At 35.2% G+C, this 20545-nt stretch overlaps 1 protein-coding gene across 2 annotated transcripts in view; it reads right to left on the reverse strand.

Moving 5' to 3' along the window:
- Positions 1-3460: 3460 nt before the first annotated feature.
- The window catches only part of TSC22D2 (TSC22 domain family member 2), a 50824-nt gene continuing 33739 nt past the window's right edge, over positions 3461-20545 (reverse strand). For both annotated transcript variants that reach the window (XM_082654952.1, XM_082654953.1), the window contains 2 exons: positions 6225-6276; positions 3461-5199 (listed from right to left, as the gene is read on the reverse strand). In XM_082654952.1, the coding sequence (XP_082511078.1) occupies positions 4939-5199; positions 6225-6276 (313 nt within the window). In that variant the 3' untranslated portion in view covers positions 3461-4938. The remainder of the gene's footprint in view (positions 5200-6224; positions 6277-20545) is intronic.

Below are 20545 nucleotides of genomic sequence, written 5' to 3' on the forward strand. Positions count from 1 at the left end.
AACTTACTTTGTATAGTGCCTCACTTAGCATTTTTATTTGTGAACACAGCACGTCAGCCTAATTGTAGACCACTAAGGAAATCGTTAAACTACACTTTACAGTAATCTCTCTACTGACGAAAGGAATACTTGCATTTAAAGAACAGATTTTACCATTAAAAATTCTGTGAACTGGTAGAGAAATATATGAAACTGGAATGCATACTGGAACTTCAAAAAGGGAAAAATAGGATGCAAATACACATCACTAAATAATACACTATTAGTATTGCTAGAAAATAAAAACATGGATTACCAGGCAGGAGGAGGTGGGAGAAAAGGTCCAGTTTTGCTTACGCAGGGGGCTTATAGGGCAGAAAGAAACCTTCTGAATTGTGTCAAAGAATGAAAGGTTAAAGCCTAGCAAAACCTGTTCTGACGGGCTGTCAATATCTGCACTGGGGCTAGAACCCGTATTATCCTTTCTTGGGAGGAAGGGCTAGCTCTGAGGGGCAGACTTTGAATTCATGCTTCTGGGCCATTCTAATCCTAATCCACTATAAAAGGACTAAATTTGGTTTACCTTTAGGGCTGGATTTACACAGAGGCATAAAGGGACAGCTAAGCCTCCTCTAGTCCCCCCTACCCCTTTGCTAAATTCTTGAAATTCCTTTAACAGGAAACAAAGGCTTTCGTTTCATAGAGATATATGGCTGTTGGAAGGAAAAGTCTTAAACTTTCTAAGACTTGGAGTTCTCTGATCTTTCCTTGGAGCAAGAAGTAACAGGTACCTGATGCTGGGAATGGAATGTTCACCGTGGAGAGAAAAATGGTACAGAAGAACTCAAGACAAACTTCCTTCATGAACCAAGATTGCCTATATAATTTTGCCTATCCATCATTTCTGTTCTGGTTTGTCTCTCCCAAATTATTTCTCAGTTTCTAGTTTTAGCTCTCCAACTACCTCTCATGTGCCACTGGAATGATTAATTTTTCTGAAATGCAATTCTGATTACAATCCCATTGCTTAAAATCATTCAATAAATCATTCCTGTTTTCCGAATTGATGCCAAACTACTCAGGTGAGTGAGACAGTCATTGCCTGCGTGCCTCCTGTGGAACAGTTCTGTGGCTTCTCAAGGAGCTTTGCTTATGCTCTCCTTTAAGCCTCTGAGCACTTTTACTTTTGCGACCTTCAAGACTCGCGTGTCACCTCCTTGAAGAAACCTTCCCTAACAAAGCCATCCTTGACTGTGTATAACAAGCCTTTATTATTGCATCATATCTATTCGTTTGTCTATATCCTTAATTAAACTCTGAAACTTGAGGGCTGGGCTTTGTCCTTTTAAAGGATTATTGAAGAGAATTGAGTCATGTCACTAAATGCCTGCCACTGAGCTATAAATCTTCCTTTAAAATATGTGACTTCAGACCATCTTAGAAATTGGTTTCTAGAAAATTAGGTGATATTTTATTTCTGGCTCTACAAGGATGAATTCTCATGAACAGGTATTTTGGTTACTTTAATTGGAAGGATACTGCGCCCACCCTCCCCACTTCCCGTTTTTTTAAACGTCCAGAAGTGACTATGGTTTGGAACTTGGAGAAATACCCTAATCTCTGACCTGTGACAATTCTTTGTGAATAATCGAAGTTTTAATTACCCATCGCTGAGGGCTTGATGGTAAAGCATTCCTGTTTTTATACTTATTTATGCTTAGCTCAGCACATCGGAAATATCCAGCTATTTTTGAACAAAAAATTATGAGAGGAACCATATATTTAATATCTCACAATCGCTCTATTTCTTGGGGGGAGGGAGGTGTATATCAAGCTATAAAATCACATTGTAGCTACTTGAAATGATTTTTCTTTGGGGAAAATTAGGTTTGTACTGAAGACACATTGCCGCATCAGAAATATTTTCTACCTATGATCTTGTGGTTGGTTGAAGTAAACCAACAGAACACTTACGTGGCACCTTGGTCTATGAGCATTTCACTGAGAAAATTACAGATGGCATTCATACAAGACTGTGCTCCCAAATTGGCATCTCAATAAATTAATATTCCAGCTAACTAGAGACCCTAAATATCTGAGGAAAAACTGAAATCTACTTAAGATCCTAAACTAATCATTTGGAGGAATGCTTGATGTTGTTTTCAAATATACAGTATATCTGATGCTGAAATGCACATAGCTTTCCCACCCTTAAGTTTGTTCCTGACTTTGGATTGGGGGCATGCCTCATGAGAGTAGGTTTGGATGTACAGGCTTCCTTTCACAGCTATTTTTGGGGTTGTATGGTGGGGGATGGGTCATACAAGAGAAGCGGCGGGGGGGGGGGGGAGTTGGGAAAGCAGAGGACAGGCACTACTATAGTTTTGCATTTTTTGAACATGGCACCAGTAGTTGAGTATCTTCTCATGTCATTAAGTTGAAAAGTTTTTTAAGGCTCGATACATTTTGCCATCTTACTTTCTAGAAGTTCACAGGAAAGCTTGCCTTTCTACATTAGGTCCTGCTATTTAAAGGACAAATAATTTGTTAAATGTGAACTTGTATTTCTTAGGTTACTAGAGGGTGAAGCTTTAGAAACTGCCGTTTATTTCTTCTGTGAACTATTCATGTTTTCTCTTCTATTGTGATTTTTTAAAATGTAGAAGTAGTAATAATTGCTTTTAATTACCATTTAAAGCATATTAATCACTTCCTTTGTGACTATTACTTTAGCATTTATAATGTTTTTCTACCCCCAACACCAGAATTTATATTTTCACATAAACCCCAACGTTTTCTAATACATTTTTTTCCACCTGTATTATATATCACACTGTTCGCACTTGAGGGGTGCACCCGGTGAGCCTTTTGGTTAACATTCCAACGTGGAAGTTTCACTTTCTAGCTCACCTGGGATGGCTCTATTAAAAAATCTTACTTCATATCTTTAGGTTGCTTCTTCAAGCCTAAGTACTTAGTTCCTTTAGTTAGTTCTATTAACATTAAAATTGTGTTTTTAGTGAATATATCCTGCAGCATAACTAGAATATAAAATAACTGGAAATCCCATGTACACTCTGATTTTATGCATTTAGTTTGTGACTTAAGTTTTAATTTTAGATAGATAAAGAACACTTATTTACCTTCTTTTAATGCAAAGACCTAACTATTGATTCTTATTAACTCCTGATTAGCTAGTTGGCTATAGATACAGAGCATGTTAATTTCTACAGGCACCTTTCTGAATTCAAGTAAAAGTTCTGGTAGACAAGGATTTCCTACTTAAATGTCATTGACATAATATGAATATTGAGTACAAATATTGCTCACCATTCTTGCATTCTTTAAATTATTTTACTTGGAAAATTTAAGAACCATCATTAAGTCATTAATAACATAGGTTTTCATTGAAGGAATATTTGGAACTCTGAAAATACAAATCTAATCAAATTAAATTTTGAACACATATGAGAGCCAAATATTTCAACAAAACTGCAGTTTAATTTCAGAAAATGTGTTAAAATATATATTTATACATCAATTTCTGACATATACTTAATGTGTTAGTATACACAAAATGATGCTTTCTCTTGAAACTGTATTTATGAAATGTACATTTTAATTTAAATACTCAGTATACACTGCACTTAATCTGCATGTTGCATTTATTAAATACATTAAAATCTGCAATGTAACAAAACGTTTTCTGCATACGAAATTCAAAACACCATTTTAAATGAACAAAAAGATGGCTCACTTCATTATTTTTTTTTTTTTTTTTTTTTTTACAACTAGTGTATAGTACACTAGCTCAGCTCCACCATACTACCTGTTCGTTCTTTTTTATTTGACATTGTTCACAGACTAGTACATATTACAATAAGAGTGCTGGATAAAAACATGAGGTACGAAAGTGGTTCAAAGATTATAGGTCATGCAGATCATGCTAGACAGCAAAGAAAATTGTGACCGAGAGAACACTAAATAAAAATACATAAAGAATGTGCATTATAAAAAAAAAAAACAAACAAAAAAAAACAAAACTCCATTACACAGCTTTGCTTCTTTGGTTACAAAGTAGGTTGAACAATTTCACAGCTTTTTATTCCCACCCGAAAAAAAAGTCATACGAAATGTCAAAAAGCAGAGGAATCGTGGCAATTTCTCTATTAGAAAGTAGAAACAAATGAACAAAGTTTTCTTCATCAAAATAGCCCAATTATTTATTATATCACAATAACTGGTGACTACCTGTACAGTTGCACTATGTTCTTCATACTTACACTATACAAAATTTACATTCAAGCTGGGTCTTTACTACTGAAAATAAATACCGAAGGTAAATTGCCATTAGTGTTAGAAATATGCCAGGATTCTTTTGTTCAATTATTGCCTAAACGTTTCATCTATTAAATGCAATCCTGCCTTTCAATTCCTTTACTGATACTTATAATTATTCAAAAAAATTAAAAAAGTTCTGTGACATTGTTCATGTACATTATGAAAATAGCAGCCCTGTAATAAATAAAACACAAATAAATGAAAACTTATGTAGGCAAATGTTACTGATATTGAAAGAAAAGTGGCTCTTTAGATGAACTGTTATTTATAATGCGATAGGAAGGCTCAGGGTAAATCCATGGATAATAGGAAACATGGGAGAGCCACCAAAGCTCTTAAAAGACCCCACTCGTGCGCACCAGGTAAAATGCTAACTTTGCTCTCTTTAATACACCCCATCTATTATTCTCCTTGTGCACTGATGACATAAACTGGACATCAACAGCACTGCATGACATCAAAGAGAGGAAAAGCTCTTGTAGAATGATTGTCTAATACTGAAAAGGCCAAACACACAACTGAAGCATGGCTACTTGCTTTCGTATAAAGTGGAAAGAACACCAGTGGCACACAAGGATAGATTGCTTTCAGTTTTTTTCTTAATGAGGCAAGAAAGCTTTATGCTGAGGACACATTCGGCTGCTGCGGAGGCTGCGTTGGCTGCGGAGGCTGTGCTATCACTGCTTGCTGTTGAGAAGTGCTACCAGCATTGGCCTGTTGGGCTGGGAGTTGGGATAACTGATCACTGTTTGAAAGAGATTTTAACAGTGCATTTTCTCGTTCAAGTAAAGAGTTTCTTTCAACTAATTCTTTTATTTGTTCCTTTAGAACTTCCACTTCTTCTCTTACTGCATACATCAAATGGCTTTTCACCAGATCCTGTGAAGAACAAAATTAGGAATGTCAAAAAGAGTGAAACGGAAAGGAGTTGCTATTTGGTTCTAGCCTACCTGGTGCCTTATAAACATTAGGCAGTTTTATATTTATATAGTTTTATATATTTATATTTATACTATAAATATAGTTTATTTAAACTACATTTATATAGTTTTCCTGCTCTTGCTTTTAATGTTTCTACTGTTTCTTGATTGACACTAAGGAAGATGGGGTGGAAAAAATCTAGCTCCCAACTAGGGCAGCAAGCCCAGGATTTTATTTTCAAAGTTTGGAGTGATTTCAAAAAATACCAGCTCCTTAAATTGACAATTAATATAAGAATGGAATTTAAAAAAAGGTTTAAAATCATATATTTAGACGTCAGACGAAGAGAACAAAGGATATTAAACTGTCTGATAATAAACTAGTTATAGTACTGCTTTAAGAGATGAAGTGACCTGCAATTTCCAACTTTAAAACCTCAGGATTAAAAAACAAAATAGTTTGAGACCAATGGCCTTTATTTATAATCTATCTATGGTTTTAATAACTTGAATCAAAATATTTTAAATAATATGAGTAGAATATCTTTAAGAAAACCAAAAAATTGATAGTAATAGCAGAAATCAGAATCAGAATCAACAGAAACAAGTCTATTTATTAAAGCTGAGTAAAAGAGTCACTGTAAATAACCAAAGGATGGAAAAGATTTCCAGCTGAAGTTTTCATTTTATTAGTCTTTTGTCTCTAAATTATTTTTGATGCTGAGATATTTAGGGGATCAAATGCATGTTGATTATGTATATTCCCCAAAATGGCATGAAATGTAACATGTTCAAGTAGGGGAAACATCTATTCCACTGGTATTTATAGACTAAAAATTCTCAACATTCTAGCATTTTCAGCCAAATCTCATTATCAAAAAATACACTTTGGTCATCTTGGTTTAAAGAAATTAGGTATTTGTTTTTTATAACTGATGAAACCCAACAATCTCTGAAATGAGAGGACTATAAATTTTTACTTACCATTGCTTGTTCTATTTTGTTGTCAATGGCTACACCACCTCCCCCAGATGCACTGGAAAAAATTAGAATATTTCATTAAATTATTCTAAAAAATGTAAGCTCCCTTCCAACTCTTAAAATAATTGTGTTTTACTTAAAACCAAAAATAGTAATTTAAAATAGATTATTAGTCTATTCTCAGAATTTCATACTCAGAGCTCTCATTTTGAAAATGATCTCAATAAACAGATGGCTTGTAAAAATCTTTGTAGTTTCAATACTTCTAATTTGCCAATGACATATATATGCTACTTTAAAAAGTAACTCCCAATTCTATCCAGGAGTTCTCAATTCAGTGAACTTAAGATACATTTTGAATGAACAGTACCCCCTCCACATCTCTTCATTTACCAACTATATATTCTAATTGCCTTTCATGTAGAAATTCCAGTGGTTACTTATTGCATTAAATTCAGATGATGATTTTTCTACTACAGATTTTATATTTTAATGTCTGGTTTTTAAATTTTAAAAACTGGCTTGTAAAAATGATTCAGAGGGCTTTTGGGCAAGCAGTACTTGCAGGGTTGGTTAACAAGGAACTCAACATTCTGGCAGACCTGTATGCTTTGACTGTAGTTTACTAGCTGGCAAAAATCACCTACTAAGGTATGTGGTTTAGACCAATTTTTCCTAGAAATAATTGGAAATAGTCTAGCTGGTAAGTACATCCCAAGTTTAAATATCACCTTATCATTTCTGTGATAATGACACAGGAGGTTGAATAATTGTCCTCTTTGGCAGTTTATATTTTCCCATGTATGTAGTGAGGATCTATATCCTTTTCTTGGTGTTTTTGTAAACTTTAAAGAATAGTTATTAGATTTTCTTGTAAATATAAATCGGATATATTAATCTACTGTATCAATACAAAAAGAGGTCTTTAAACCACTTTTATACAAAACTTTTACTACATACTCTTCATTTAGTGTGTAGTGCTAAATTTAGGTGCTAATATATCTGAAGACTATTTTGCTTTAGATGATGTGGACCCTCAATGTTCTATCAGACTGAGCCTCAGAAATATCCTGTCTGATGTAGTGGTGCCTTTTTTTTATTATAATCTAAGTAGATCTGGTTATAATCCTGGTTCTGCTACTCACTACCTATATGACCATCAGTAATCAACTATTTAACTTCCCTGGACCTCAGTTTCCTCATCTGTAAAATGAAGGGGCTGGTGTCAATGCCTCAGTGGACTTTGAACTTTTAAATCCTGAGTCAATGCGTGGAAAACACTAAGCTTGTTTATCTGTGCATTAAGCACATTAATTACAGCATACTACTTCACTTCTTGCTGCTGTTGCTAAGATGAAAAGGGGCTTCTGTATACCTAATAACTGGAAAGGATATATAGATCATTAATAAATACTTATATATGTTAGGCTTTAACTGCTTGTAGACAGCAAAGTATGGCTTCATGTAACTAAAAACTACAGAACTATATAAACTTTAATGTAAAGTTCAATTCAGACACCACATAGATAAATTCACCAAACACTGGTCATGATTTGGCAAAAAAGATAGTGATAGGCATTTAGATCAGAATTTGCCTGAGAATCCTAGATTATACTTTATTTTTTACTTCTATGTCAAGGAAAAAATGAAATAGTTTTAGTCATTTCATGACTTAAATACATTCAATTCTTTTAACACATCAGTTTTAAATAGGATATCTTAAATGCTAACTTTAACACCAGTTTTACATATTAATGAGCAAACAAAACAAAAAACCCAAATAAACCTCAAAAACCTTTAAAAAAGGTTTACTTCTTCTTCTTTTTTGATAATTAAAACAAAACCTAGTCAGTTTCCAAACCATTCCCTCAGCTAAGGAACAATAATTAGCATCCTATTCTTTGCTGATATAATAACCTCTAGTCCTGACTCAGATCTCTTTTACTGCTATGGAGGAACAGGTTTGCAAAGTATAAATGGATCATGTTGAAGATATGTTTCCCTTAAAAGGTATTACTATTCCAATTTTGTTAAACACTGTACTTTAACAGAATCAAATCAGTCACAGATACAATTACTATCACTATAGTCACCTTTGGCCACTCTGAAGGCTGTTATCAAGAATCCTACAACCTACTGCAGAGGTTCTCAAACTTTAGCATGTACCAGAGTCATCTAGATGTTTTATTAAAACACAGATTGCTGGGCTCCACCTTTCAGATTCAGTAGGTCTGGGGTCAGGCCCAGGAACCTGAATTTCTAACAAGTTTCCAGGTGATGCCAATTCTGCTGCCAGACAAATCATACTTTGAGAACCACTGGCTTAGAGATGAAAATTAGAAGAGTAATAATAAAAAAACCCTAACTACTTAAAAAATTTCTTAGCCTTGTATACAAAACCCTTTACGACCTTGACCTCAGCTTTCTATGGTCTCCTTTCCTCTCACACCCCATGTGGTATATTGTGTTATGGTCTTACATAGCTATTTGCAGTCTGTGGAACATATGTTCTCTCAGGTTTCCATGGCTTTGCAGAAACTGTTCCCTCAGCTGGAAATGCTCACAGTTCCAATTCATCTGGCTATCTTTAACTTGTTCCTTAAGATGCTCAGTGCCACCTCTTCTGCAACACCTTCTGATTTCCTAAGGTAGAACCAAATATTCCATCCCTTTTGTGGCCCGCTAAAATCATCACAAACTTTTTATAGTGCATAACCAGGAAATTCTGGCTCCTCCATGTAATCACTGTGAATTCTAGGAAATTATTTTACCTTTCTAGACCTCATTTTATTTTTTTTAACCTAAAATAAGGATTATATACCCCAATCCACAAAACTCCTGTGAGGATTAAGTGAGTCTAAATAATACTACCACTGTTAACTCTATTAGACTGAGCTCCTTGAGGGAGGTGGCTTATCTTCTTCACCTCTGTGAAGAAGTGAACAGTGCTTGGCACATAGGAGCTCAAATGCATACTGAAAGAGTCAATATGATAGTAATTGGATTAGAAACAATTACTGGTTCATGTTAGGAAGCCATTACATTTTTCTGAGTTTGAATAAATCAGTAGCTCTCCATGTGTGGTCCCTGGACCAGGAGCCATCATCAGCATCATCTGGGTACCTGTTAGAAATGTAAATATTCAGGTCCACTCAGACCTACTGAATTAGATACTTTTGAGGTGGGACCCAAGAAATCTATTTTAATAACTCCTCCAGGTGATTTGAAAGAAACTAAAGTTTGAGAACCACTGCCTTAAATAGCCTGATTTTTAATAAAGATACCAATATGGTAGTTTTAAATATAACCAAGTAAGAGTGTATTCTATTTCAAGATCCCAGAACATGGTTTAAGAATATTGTTTCAATGAGGGAACCAAATTTTCCGTTGTGTTCAAAGTCAACATAGTGGTTTGGGCTTTATGCTCTTTTAAAATGAGAATGATCAGCTGAAGCAGAATGAATAATTTCCTTTCATTTGTTTCCCTGACCTAATGTTACAGTATTAGGCCTTGTTTTCTTTCTTATTATTGTATTCACCACGCTATAACCAGTTTCTGAACTTAAGTTCCTTAAGGGAAGGCTTCCTAAGACTTTGTAACTATTCTGTTAAACTACAGAGTGCTATATAAAAAGGGATAATTCTGTTACTATGGGTCTCTCTTTTAGAATAAAATCGTAACTGGATTAGCATTTACTAGATGAATAAAAAACTGTGGGTATGGAGGGAATGGACAGAAATACAGAACTATGGGAAAAAAAGAATGACTAAATGACTTTTTATATAATGAATTTTCATTTACCGGAACTGCGGCTCCCAAAAGAACCAAATGAGCTTGAATTTAGTGTTTAAATAAAGTAAATTACAATCACATTCATAAGAAAAGTAAACCTTAAAAGTATCAATGGCACACCAAGCTAGATTGGATTTCCATGCTGTTCATCTTTTAGTTCATCCCAACTGGCTCCCCACCACAGCTTTTCTTCCCAGGCCTGCTTGCTCTTATCACAATAGATTACTTGCAACCTCACTGAGAAGACAAGAGGCCAGATAGGAACCTCTGCTGCGGCATCACAAGTTTCTTACATTTGCAGCCTTCTTTTTTTTTTTTTTTTTTTTTTTTTTGCAGTACGCGGGCCTCTCACTGTTGTGGCCTCTCCCGTTGCGGAGCACAGGCTTCGGATGAGCAGGCTCAGCGGCCATGGCTTACGGGCCCAGCCGCTCCGCATCATGTGGGATCTTCCCGGACCAGGGCACGAACCCGTGTCCCCTGCATCGGCAGGCGGACTCTCAACCACTGCGCCACCAGGGAAGCCCGCATCCTTCTTAATAGGCTAACTGTTTCATCCATGCTCTCAGCTCAGTGACTCTGCAAATCATCCCGTCTTGCCTCTCTAAAAATTAAAACCAGTGACACAGTTAGGCTAACTTGATCTCACATTTAAGAAAATTTTTTTATGAGAAATCAACTTTTTTCTTTATTAATGTGGACAGAGACATCATGGCTACTGTTTAAGAAAAAAATAGTGCAAATTTCTTCTCTATTACATTTTGGCTACGCTGTCTTTCTTCTCCTTTCTCAATACAAATGCTTATTTAAAATTTTTTTTAAAAATTTATTTATTGGCCACAACCACACAGCATGTGGGATCTTAGTTCCCTGACCAGGGATCCAACCTGTGCCCCCTGCAGTGGAAGCACTGAGTCTTAACCACTGGACCGCCAGGGAAATCCCACAAATGCTTATTAACAAAGCAACAGGGTAGAGGAAAAGAACACAAATGACTGCCCACTTCATGGCAGCACACGCTGTTTAAGTGAGTCCTTACTACAAGCCTGAGCAACACTCACTTTACAGCTGAGGAAACTGAAGCCAAGTAAGTTATTCAGACACAACCCTAGGGAGAGGATTAAAACCTAACCTAATTAATGTCAAAACATATGCTTTTCCTATCATAACAGTCAGATTGTGAAACGAAGAAAGCAACTATCTATAATGACCTAAAAGAAATCCAGCGTTGTGTACATTGTGAAAAGTGCTTTAACCAAGTACCACATGTTAGTTGTCAAACCATAACTGTGGATCCAAAGATTAAACTATGTCCATAATATGCCATTTATCTTATCTAGCATATTCCTAGGAGAGGTTCAGCTCTGAAAACAAGGGAGGTCACTTCTTAGAAAAGGGACTTGCTCAGTGATCTTTAGACAGCCAGTATAGTTCACTTATTTGCTAAGGACTAAAACGTTCTTTTGGTTTGTTAGAAAGATGAAGATATCTTAAGATTATATGGATCTATAAGCAGAATATTATAAAAAGAATTTACCTTGCTTTACTCCAAGACCCTCCTAACTTTCTCTGTTGAATCACAACACAATTAAAAATCCACTACAGGAATTCCCCAAATTACAAAATAAAATGTTTTGTGATGAGAACTTATTTGAGTTGGCAAATCTCGTATATCAATACTTATGTTAAAGCCCCCTTACCCAAACCAGGTAAAATCAATTCTTCTTAAACTTACAAGTTGAAGCTACAATCTTTCTTGGAGGCCAGTCCTCAGGAATCAGGTACTGTTTCCAGTAAATCACCTACAACCTTAATCCCCTTGCCCCACTGCAATATGCTCTATAACATCATTAGTGCTAAAAATGCTTTAATTCTAATCTGGGCAACATTTTGCCTCTTCTCTAAGAAAGGTATGTTTTGCTTTTTAGAAAGAAACTGTTAAGTCACTGATTGCAAAAAAATAAATCTAATGAATCTACAGCTCAGCAAGCCTATCAAGGTTAAAAAGAAAAAAACCTCATCACCCTTCTGTAAGACGAATTTAAAGAACATTTACACTCTAACACAATTTAAGGGCAAATAACAATCCTCCTTCCAAAAAAGAGCCTAAATAGATAAAATTCATGTAGACAATCTCTGGCCAAATGCAAACCTCTGTGGTTAAGAATAAAACTATTAGACAAAGTTAACAGTAAATTAAGCTAAGAACTCAAAACTGCACATATTCTAATTATTAACCGTAAGTTCTACCAATGTAAAAACAACCTGTTTAATTTCATGATTTAAAAAACTCACAAAAAGGCCCCATGGAGATTTTTATTATCAGTAACACAAAATAAGTGATTTTTGTGGATGATAAAAGCTATTATTCATGCTAAACAAGCAGGGAAAATGGCTACTCACAAAACTAAATGTTATTATTTTCTCAAGTAACCAATCTTACTGTGAAAAAAAGCTTTTACCAAGGAACTACTAAAAACTGAGCTAAAGGGCTTCCCTGGTGGTGCAGTGGTTGAGAGTCCACCTGCCGATGCAAGGGACACGGGTTCGTGCCCTGGTCCGGGAAGATCCCACATGCCACGGATCGGCTAGGCCCATGAGCCATGGCCGCTGAGCCTGCGCGTCCGGAGCGTGTGCTCCGCAACAGGAGAGGCCACAACAGTGAGAGGCCCGCGTACCGCAAAAACAAACAAAAAAACCCCAAAAAACAAAAAACTGAGCTAAATACTTATATGAAGATTGATATTTGTTTTTATCATCTATAAAATCTTTGCTCACCAATGCCCTCAGCATATTTCACATTCATTTAATTAATTTCAGGTCACAATCCTGACCAGAAAAGAATATTTAAAAAGAGGAATTATACCAATGTCAATTTCCTGGCTTCAGGTATTATACTATAGCCATGCAAGATGTTATCACTGGGGGAGAACTGGGTAAAGGGGTACCTGAGACCTCCCTGCACTTTTTTTTTTGCAACTTATTAATCTATAATTACTCAAAATAAAAGATTTTAAAAATATACATATACATGGTAAAGAATAAATTCAGAGAGTATACACAAAAAAGTATACCATCAATACAAAGTTCCCCTCCTATCCTCAGACCCCCTTTGTCCAGAGTCAACCATAACATCTGTATTAATGACCTTAAAAAGGCCTATTTAGGAAGAATTTCTTTACTATTTTGGAGAGGAGTAGGAGAGGACTTTCTAACTATATGCCTCAAAATATAGTTTTTTTAAAGCTTCTTTAATAATTTCCCTAAAATATAAAGTACTTCTAGGAATCTGTAAGACAAGAAGCCCAAATAGAAACATGGGTAGAATTCACACGAACATTCACAAGACATGAAAAAATACTCAACATCTCATTCATAATAAAAATAGAGATTAAAACTATAATGTGATATTATTTCCCTAACAGACTGGCAAATATACTAAAATATAATACACAGTCAGTGAGGCTGTGGGAAAATGGGCCTTCTCTTACAGTGCTGGTACAAAGTGGTATAATGGTATAACCCGTATAGAGAGCAATTTGGTTATATCTAATAAATTTTATACACAACACACTCTTTGAGCCAGCAATCCTACAAGTTTCCTATGTATGCAAAAATACATGTATACAGTTTCCTATGTATACATTTCCTATGTATGCAAAAATATCTATAGTAATTTATCCTATAGATATTTTTGCATACATAGGAAATAATGTATTTACAAAACTACTCATTACAATACTTTATAACAGCAGGCTTTTGATTAGCAATAGGGAAGGGGTTAAATAAATCACAGTATAGTCACCCATTCAATTTAATATTAGCCATTTATTAAAAAAAACCACAAGGATGCTTTTCTGTGTACTGAGATGGAAGCAATGTATCTTGAAGATCCTTAAAGGTAAAGGTACAGATGTGTGTATATTATCATTTGTGTGAAGAGGGAGATAATACACATTGTATTTGCTTGTATATACAATAAAGAGACTAGAAGGACACACACACACTAAGAAAGTGCTTATCTGTTTAGGTAAGTGCTTATCTGGAAGGCAGGCAGAAGGGGAACAGGGATAGAAGACTACTTTCTCTACACTGTGAAGAATACTGAAAAACACATTCCAAAATGAAAATGACTCATGAAGGAGTTATTTCCCTGTACAGTGTGAACTCAAGACATGAACAAATGGCAGACAGGAAACAAGAAAGGAAAAAAGGGAAGAGGACCAACAGCTCCACTTGTATTTGGAACTATTTCCTTCTGAAAGATTAGGTACTATGTTTAACATACAAAAAAACAATCAATATAAATAACATTTCTGATTTGTAAAATTTACTTCCTTGGCTTAGGGTGAATTAAAATCACTTAAAAATATAGTATAAATAATGTTTATAACTCCCAGTATATTGTTATTTTTGTTCAAAGTGATGCTAGTAAGTAAATAGTAAAAGTCTCTCCAATAAATATCTAAGATACAATAGGCTACATAACCTTACACAATGTTGCATTAAAAATGAATTCCAAAGAAGGTACAGATAAGATTAATACTAACTTTACCTTCTTCTTCCAGATCTCTTTACACTTCAAAGTTATGATATTTTGGCAGAATTATTTTAGTATTTGGTAGTAAAATTCTGATATAATTATTATTATTATTTTTCTTGAAGAGCTACTCCAAGGAAACAACTTAAAAACTAGCCAAACTAAACATTTTTTTCTGTTAAAACAGTCAAGATGGAAGATGTAAAAATTTAGTCTGGAAAGACTGGAGACTTATACAAAAGTAAAATAGCAGCAATTTTACCACTACAGGCCAAACAGTCCAATAAACTAAGGAAGTTTGTTTAATACTATATTATCTCAAGTTAAATACTTAAATGGAATAAGAACATGGAATCATATCTACTTAAGATAAATGAGCTTATACACTAGTTAGTTATTTCTTATTAGACTAACATTAGACAAGGTTTGACACAATGAAAGTTATTTCCTTCTTCTGAGTCAGACTGCAAAAGAAAACGGTGTGAGAAAGGGGTAGGAGGAGGGTGGCATTTTCCCCAATGTTGGAGTGCTTACATTTAGAGCAGACTCTCTTGAAAGAGATTTCATTTTACTGTTTACATAGCAGCAACAGGTAATTTGATGATATCATAATTATGGGGGAGTGAAGGATACATAACCAAGGGGCTTAAGTCCAAATTAAAAATTTGACACTATTGTCTTGGCTACTTTAATTTACTTCCTGGAGACTGGGAAAACAGTATTATGATTGACAATTATCTAGACTGAGATGTACACTGGCACCTGAGATTAAAAAAAAAGGAGAGGGATTAGAAAGGAATTTTGCCAACTGATGTCTAGTTCAGAATAACTGACGAAAACCTAAATAACATAGTTATACTGAAAAGTAATATAGTGGATGTATTGATAGTTTCATATATTCATTCTAGATATTCTAAAACCACTCCTTTAGTCTGCTGGGATAGAAGCTGATGGTTAACCAACTTCTAAAAACATCAGAATTTATGGGACCTCCCTGATTGTACAGTGGTTAAGACTCCACCCTTTCAATGCAGGGGGCGAGAACTCACATGCCACGTGGCACAGCCATAAAATAAAATTAAAAATAAATAAATAAAAACATCAGAATTTAGTGATTAAAGTACTGTATACTTTAGTAAAAGATCTATGGTTTTCAATACTGATTTTAAGGACTATCTGTCCTACAAAGTACAAAAGTTTAATAAAAGAGAAAAATTCAATGAAAATCCTTAATGTGAATGAAGACATTAAAAACACATGAGTTCAAATTTCTCCAGCTGTGTTAGGAAAAGGATAAAGATTAAGAAAAAGCCTTCCAGGGAAAGGACTATGTTTAACAGCCATTTTGTAGTTAAGATCAGTTGTCCTTTAAAAGGTTAACAATATAGTATTCTTTCCCTTTGACTATGAGGAAATCACAGCACTTTCCCCACCTAAGGAAATGTTCATGGTGTAAGTATATGAAAATGAACAAAACTGGAGAAAGAACATAATAAAAAAGAATGTCAAAGGACACCAAGGGGGGAAAGCAGCAGGGGGTGGTGGTGGTGGTGGGATGAATTGGGCGACTGGGATTGACATGTATACACTGATGTGTATAAAATGGATGACTAATAAGAACCTGCTGTATAAAAAAATAAGTAAAATAAAATTCAAAAAGAAAAAAAAAGAATGTCAAGGGAAATAAAAACAAAAACGTAAAGCTCTTAAGATTTGCATTTCATTTCAGAGACCAACAAGCACTGAATAAATTTTCACTTGGCAGTGGGCCTATTATAAAAACAACCTACGTAGCTAAATTCATCTAACATTTCTAAAGTAACTCAGAATTCTTCAGCAATGACATACAAATGGGGCAAAGGGGGGAAAAATCAGGAACTAGTTTAGTATAAATTTCTAATGCTAACCTTTACATTATCCCACCCCACTTCCTCCCAGTTCCAAATGCCTGCTCAACTTTAGAACTGGATAGCCTAAACTCCTTTAAGACCCTCCATGGTTTACTTTTACTCTCCTTGTTCATACTGTTTCTCACTCTCTAAGTACTGTAGAAACTCTACCATTCTTTTATAGATTTCAGCTCAAATATTTTCTCTTCTGTAAGGGCTTCTCTAACCCTTCCAGAAGTAGTATAGTAAGCCATGTTCCACACTACACTTATGGCACTAACCACACAGGCTATGTTTTAACGGTTGCATCTATCTCCTACCAGACAAAGCTCTACTGGCCGTACAAGCATCTATCATGAGGCTGGCAGCCATTTAATAAAGAATGCCACAGATACTTGGACTCAAAAACTGTATACTTGGAATCTGAGTTCTAAATATATCACTCGCTACTCTGGGGCCCCTTTTTTAAAAAATTTTTTTTTAGCTATAACATGAGGTAGCTGTATTAGATCAAAGCCACTTCCTACACTTAATGGCAAAACTGACTTTTTCCAAGCACTCTTTGGTATTTAATAAACATGGGTAATGCTATTATTTTAACTAAACTCAATAAATAATTGGGGAAACATTCCTTAATCTCATTCTTCATTTTCAGTCTGAAACTACACTTGCCATATGTTCTTGCTGCCTAATATTAACATCTAATCCATATACCGAGGTAATCCAAATTCCTTTGGAGGTAACAGGTCATAAATCCTAAACAAACTTTTGCTTCTTATTTCCTAATAGCCAAATCTCAGTAACATTTACCTTTCTAGGTGACGCTTTTGTTAAAAAAAAAAAGTTCCAATCTGTCGCCTCTGCACATGCCCAATACTCAACAAATACTGGGTGGAAGAACATGAAGTTAGATAGTGTCCACCAGTGGGAAGATCACTAGTGTGGAATTAGCAAATACACATTGCAACTTGGCCTCACCTCAGATTTGCTGTGTCCGGAGGTAAGTTATTCTCATTGGGCTTTTTTTCTTTCATCATTAGTTTTAGAGACTTTTTATGAAACTTACTGTAACCAAATGTGGTGTTTTGTGTATGTGTGTGTGTGGGGGGGGCAGGGTTAGTGAGAAGGAAGGATAGTAACACTCAAGACAGGTCTTAAAAAAGTTACCTAAGCAAGCAAAGGGGAATAAGGGATAGCAGGACACTGCCAAATGCTTGGTCACAGGGATTAAGCAAGGGAAAATGAAAGTTTTTATAACTGAAGCACAGAGAGTCTGTGAGAAATCAGAGGGATGATAAATGAAAGAGACTCATCTATAACAAAGAAAATGCCAAGGATGACTGCAATTTTTAGCATGGAGCAACTAAGGAATGGGGAAATAGTTAATGTGTCACAGGAAGATGGTTAGATTTTTTTGAGGGATGGGGAGTGAGTGGCAGAGAAACCTGAGATGAAAATGAGAAATTTGAAGTTACATTTGGGACTTTTGAATTTTGAGACATCTGGGACATAGATCATGGTGCAGAAATAAAGAAAGAAGGTTGAGAAATAAGGAAAGGTTGCTAGAAATAGGCATCTAGAACTCTAGAGTAATCTCTGGTGACGAGTCTAGATTTGAGAGTTATCAGAATGTGGTAGGTAGCTCAAATTGTGAGAGATGAGTTTGGTTAAACAGTGAAGACAAATAAGGGCCAAAGCACTGGAGGAGACTAGCAGGTAAAGAGTTGTAGAAGATGGGATGGGAAGAAACTGCCCTTCTTGAGAAAGCTAATTATTTCTTTTGCTGAATGGCCTCACATTTGCCTCTTCTTTCTCAAGCATTCCACGTACTATTTTTTTCCAACTCAGGAGGTATTCTTGAACAAATCCTCTCAATCCCATTTCCACGATGAGGCCTAACCAAATGAGTCAAAATGAGACTATCCCCTTGAATATTAAATGCCAAATACCAGTGAAGAGCACACAGATAATTTTTCCTCATGTTATAGCTAATCTCTTCATTTATGTCCATTTCTTGAAGATGCAGAGATATTATTTAAAATAGCTTTACAGAAAAAACATAATTCTATGGACAATATATTTGACAAAGCAAAATTAGCCACTAGAGTTATCTGACTAAAACCCAGCTTTTGTTCCTAGGTTAATAATTTATCTTTCTTTGCCACCTTATGTCCCTTCCTAATCTGTCCCCAAAGTCCCCCAAAGGATAGTAATAAATGAAAATGGAGGTTATCAAGGAACTGTTTCAAAATAGGGATAAACCCAGAAGAATAAAAGTATCATGAGGTTTTTTAAAGAGATAGTTGCTTCATTAAGGGACAGCATCAAAGCACGGTCATTACCCTTCAATAAAATGAAGAGAATAGGGACTTCCCTGGTGGTTCAGTGGTAAAGAATCCGCCTTCCAATGTAGGGGACTCGGGTTCGATCCCTGGTCAGGGAACTAAGATCCCACATGCCATGGGGCAACTAGGCCTGCGTGCACGCCACAACTGGAGAGAAGAACTAGAGAGAAGCCCACATGCCACAGTGAAAGATCCTGCATGCCGCAACTAAGACCCTATGCAGCCAAAAATAAAAAAAAAATAAAATATTTTTTAAAAAATGAAGAGAATATTCTAACCGGGAAAAAGTCTGGTCTATTTTACTTTTAATAAATCAATGAATGTTTTGCATTTGCGATGTTTTAAAAATTTAGGTCGGTTTGGGTTTGAGCAAAGAATTAAATTGCTGATCTTCAACAAATACAAGAAAAGTACTGTGAAGAAATGCCCTAAAGAGTTAAAACTGTCTAGGTTATCACTTTACTACCACTTGGCCTAACTCTCTTTTGCTCTCCACTTCACTGTGGGGGTGAGACAGCTTACCTCTCAGCAGCTGCCGAAACAAAACGCTGAATTCTCAAAGAGTAATAAAGTGGTTTAAGAATACAGGCTTTAGAATTAGACAAGTTGGTTTTAAAATCCCAACTCCACTACTTACTAATGAGGTGATCCTACCAAGTTAACATACTGAAACCAGTTTCCTCATCTGTAAAATGGGGTCATGGTTGTACTACCTTAAAGGATTACTGTGAGGATTATATGAGACTTTTTACAATAGTAGACACTTAAAAAATTTTTGTTCCTTCAATTGTTTGGATCAATTTGGATTTTGACACTATATAAGGTCTACTATTCCAGTGTATCTTGGATTACAAATGAAGCAGTGACGTACAAATAAAAATTATGATTAGTATTAGGAAACAACCTTTGTATTTATGTCTCACCCAAATAAAGAAATAATCCTAGTTATGCTTTAAATTTACTTGATTTCTTTGTACTCAATCAAATGTTAAAGGTTCAATGCAGTCACAAAATATATGCTAATAAAAATTGACTTGAGATTTAAACTTACATCGATACTTATTAAGCACAGGATTATGTGGATTGAACATTAGTAAAATTCTTATTGATCCTCGATAGAATCTCAAAATTTCATTGTTCAGAATATAAATAATCTTAACTTACTGGGGGAAATTTTTCCAAAGGCCACTGAGATATAACTGAATTGGTTTAATTCAACATAAAACTTCCAAAAAACTGTTTAACTAAAACTATCTCATGCCTTTCTTTAGTGTTACATGACATTACAACAATAAATATTACTAAAAACAACTCATAGGAGAGAGATAAAGTGTTGTTTTGCTTCTAAACCACATTTACTCTAGTTGAGAATCACTGCTTTAGAATTACCTAAGTCAAAAAGGAATTCTGGTATAGGACAATAAAGAAAAGTATAAAGTAGCAGTTATTATAAAATCTAAAGGGTTATAAGGTTTTTTTACTCAAGGAGAACTATACTCAGATATGTACATTTTCAGTGGCAAAAAGTTTTTAACAGCTAACTACTTTTTCTTACTTCTTTCTTTTTTTTTTTTTGGCTGCTCGGCTTGAGGGATCTTAGTTCCCTAACCAGGGATTGAACCCGGGCCCCCCCGGCAGTGAAAGCACCAAGTCCTAACTACCGGACCACCAAGGAATTCCCTACTACTTCTCATTTCAATCTAGATCCACATCCTGGAATTATTCCAGGCAATAACAATTCTGTAAGATAGACGTGGTTA

Source organism: Grampus griseus (genome assembly GCF_964374135.1).
Source record: "Grampus griseus genome assembly, chromosome: 5".
Classification (NCBI taxonomy): Eukaryota; Metazoa; Chordata; class Mammalia; order Artiodactyla; family Delphinidae; genus Grampus; species Grampus griseus.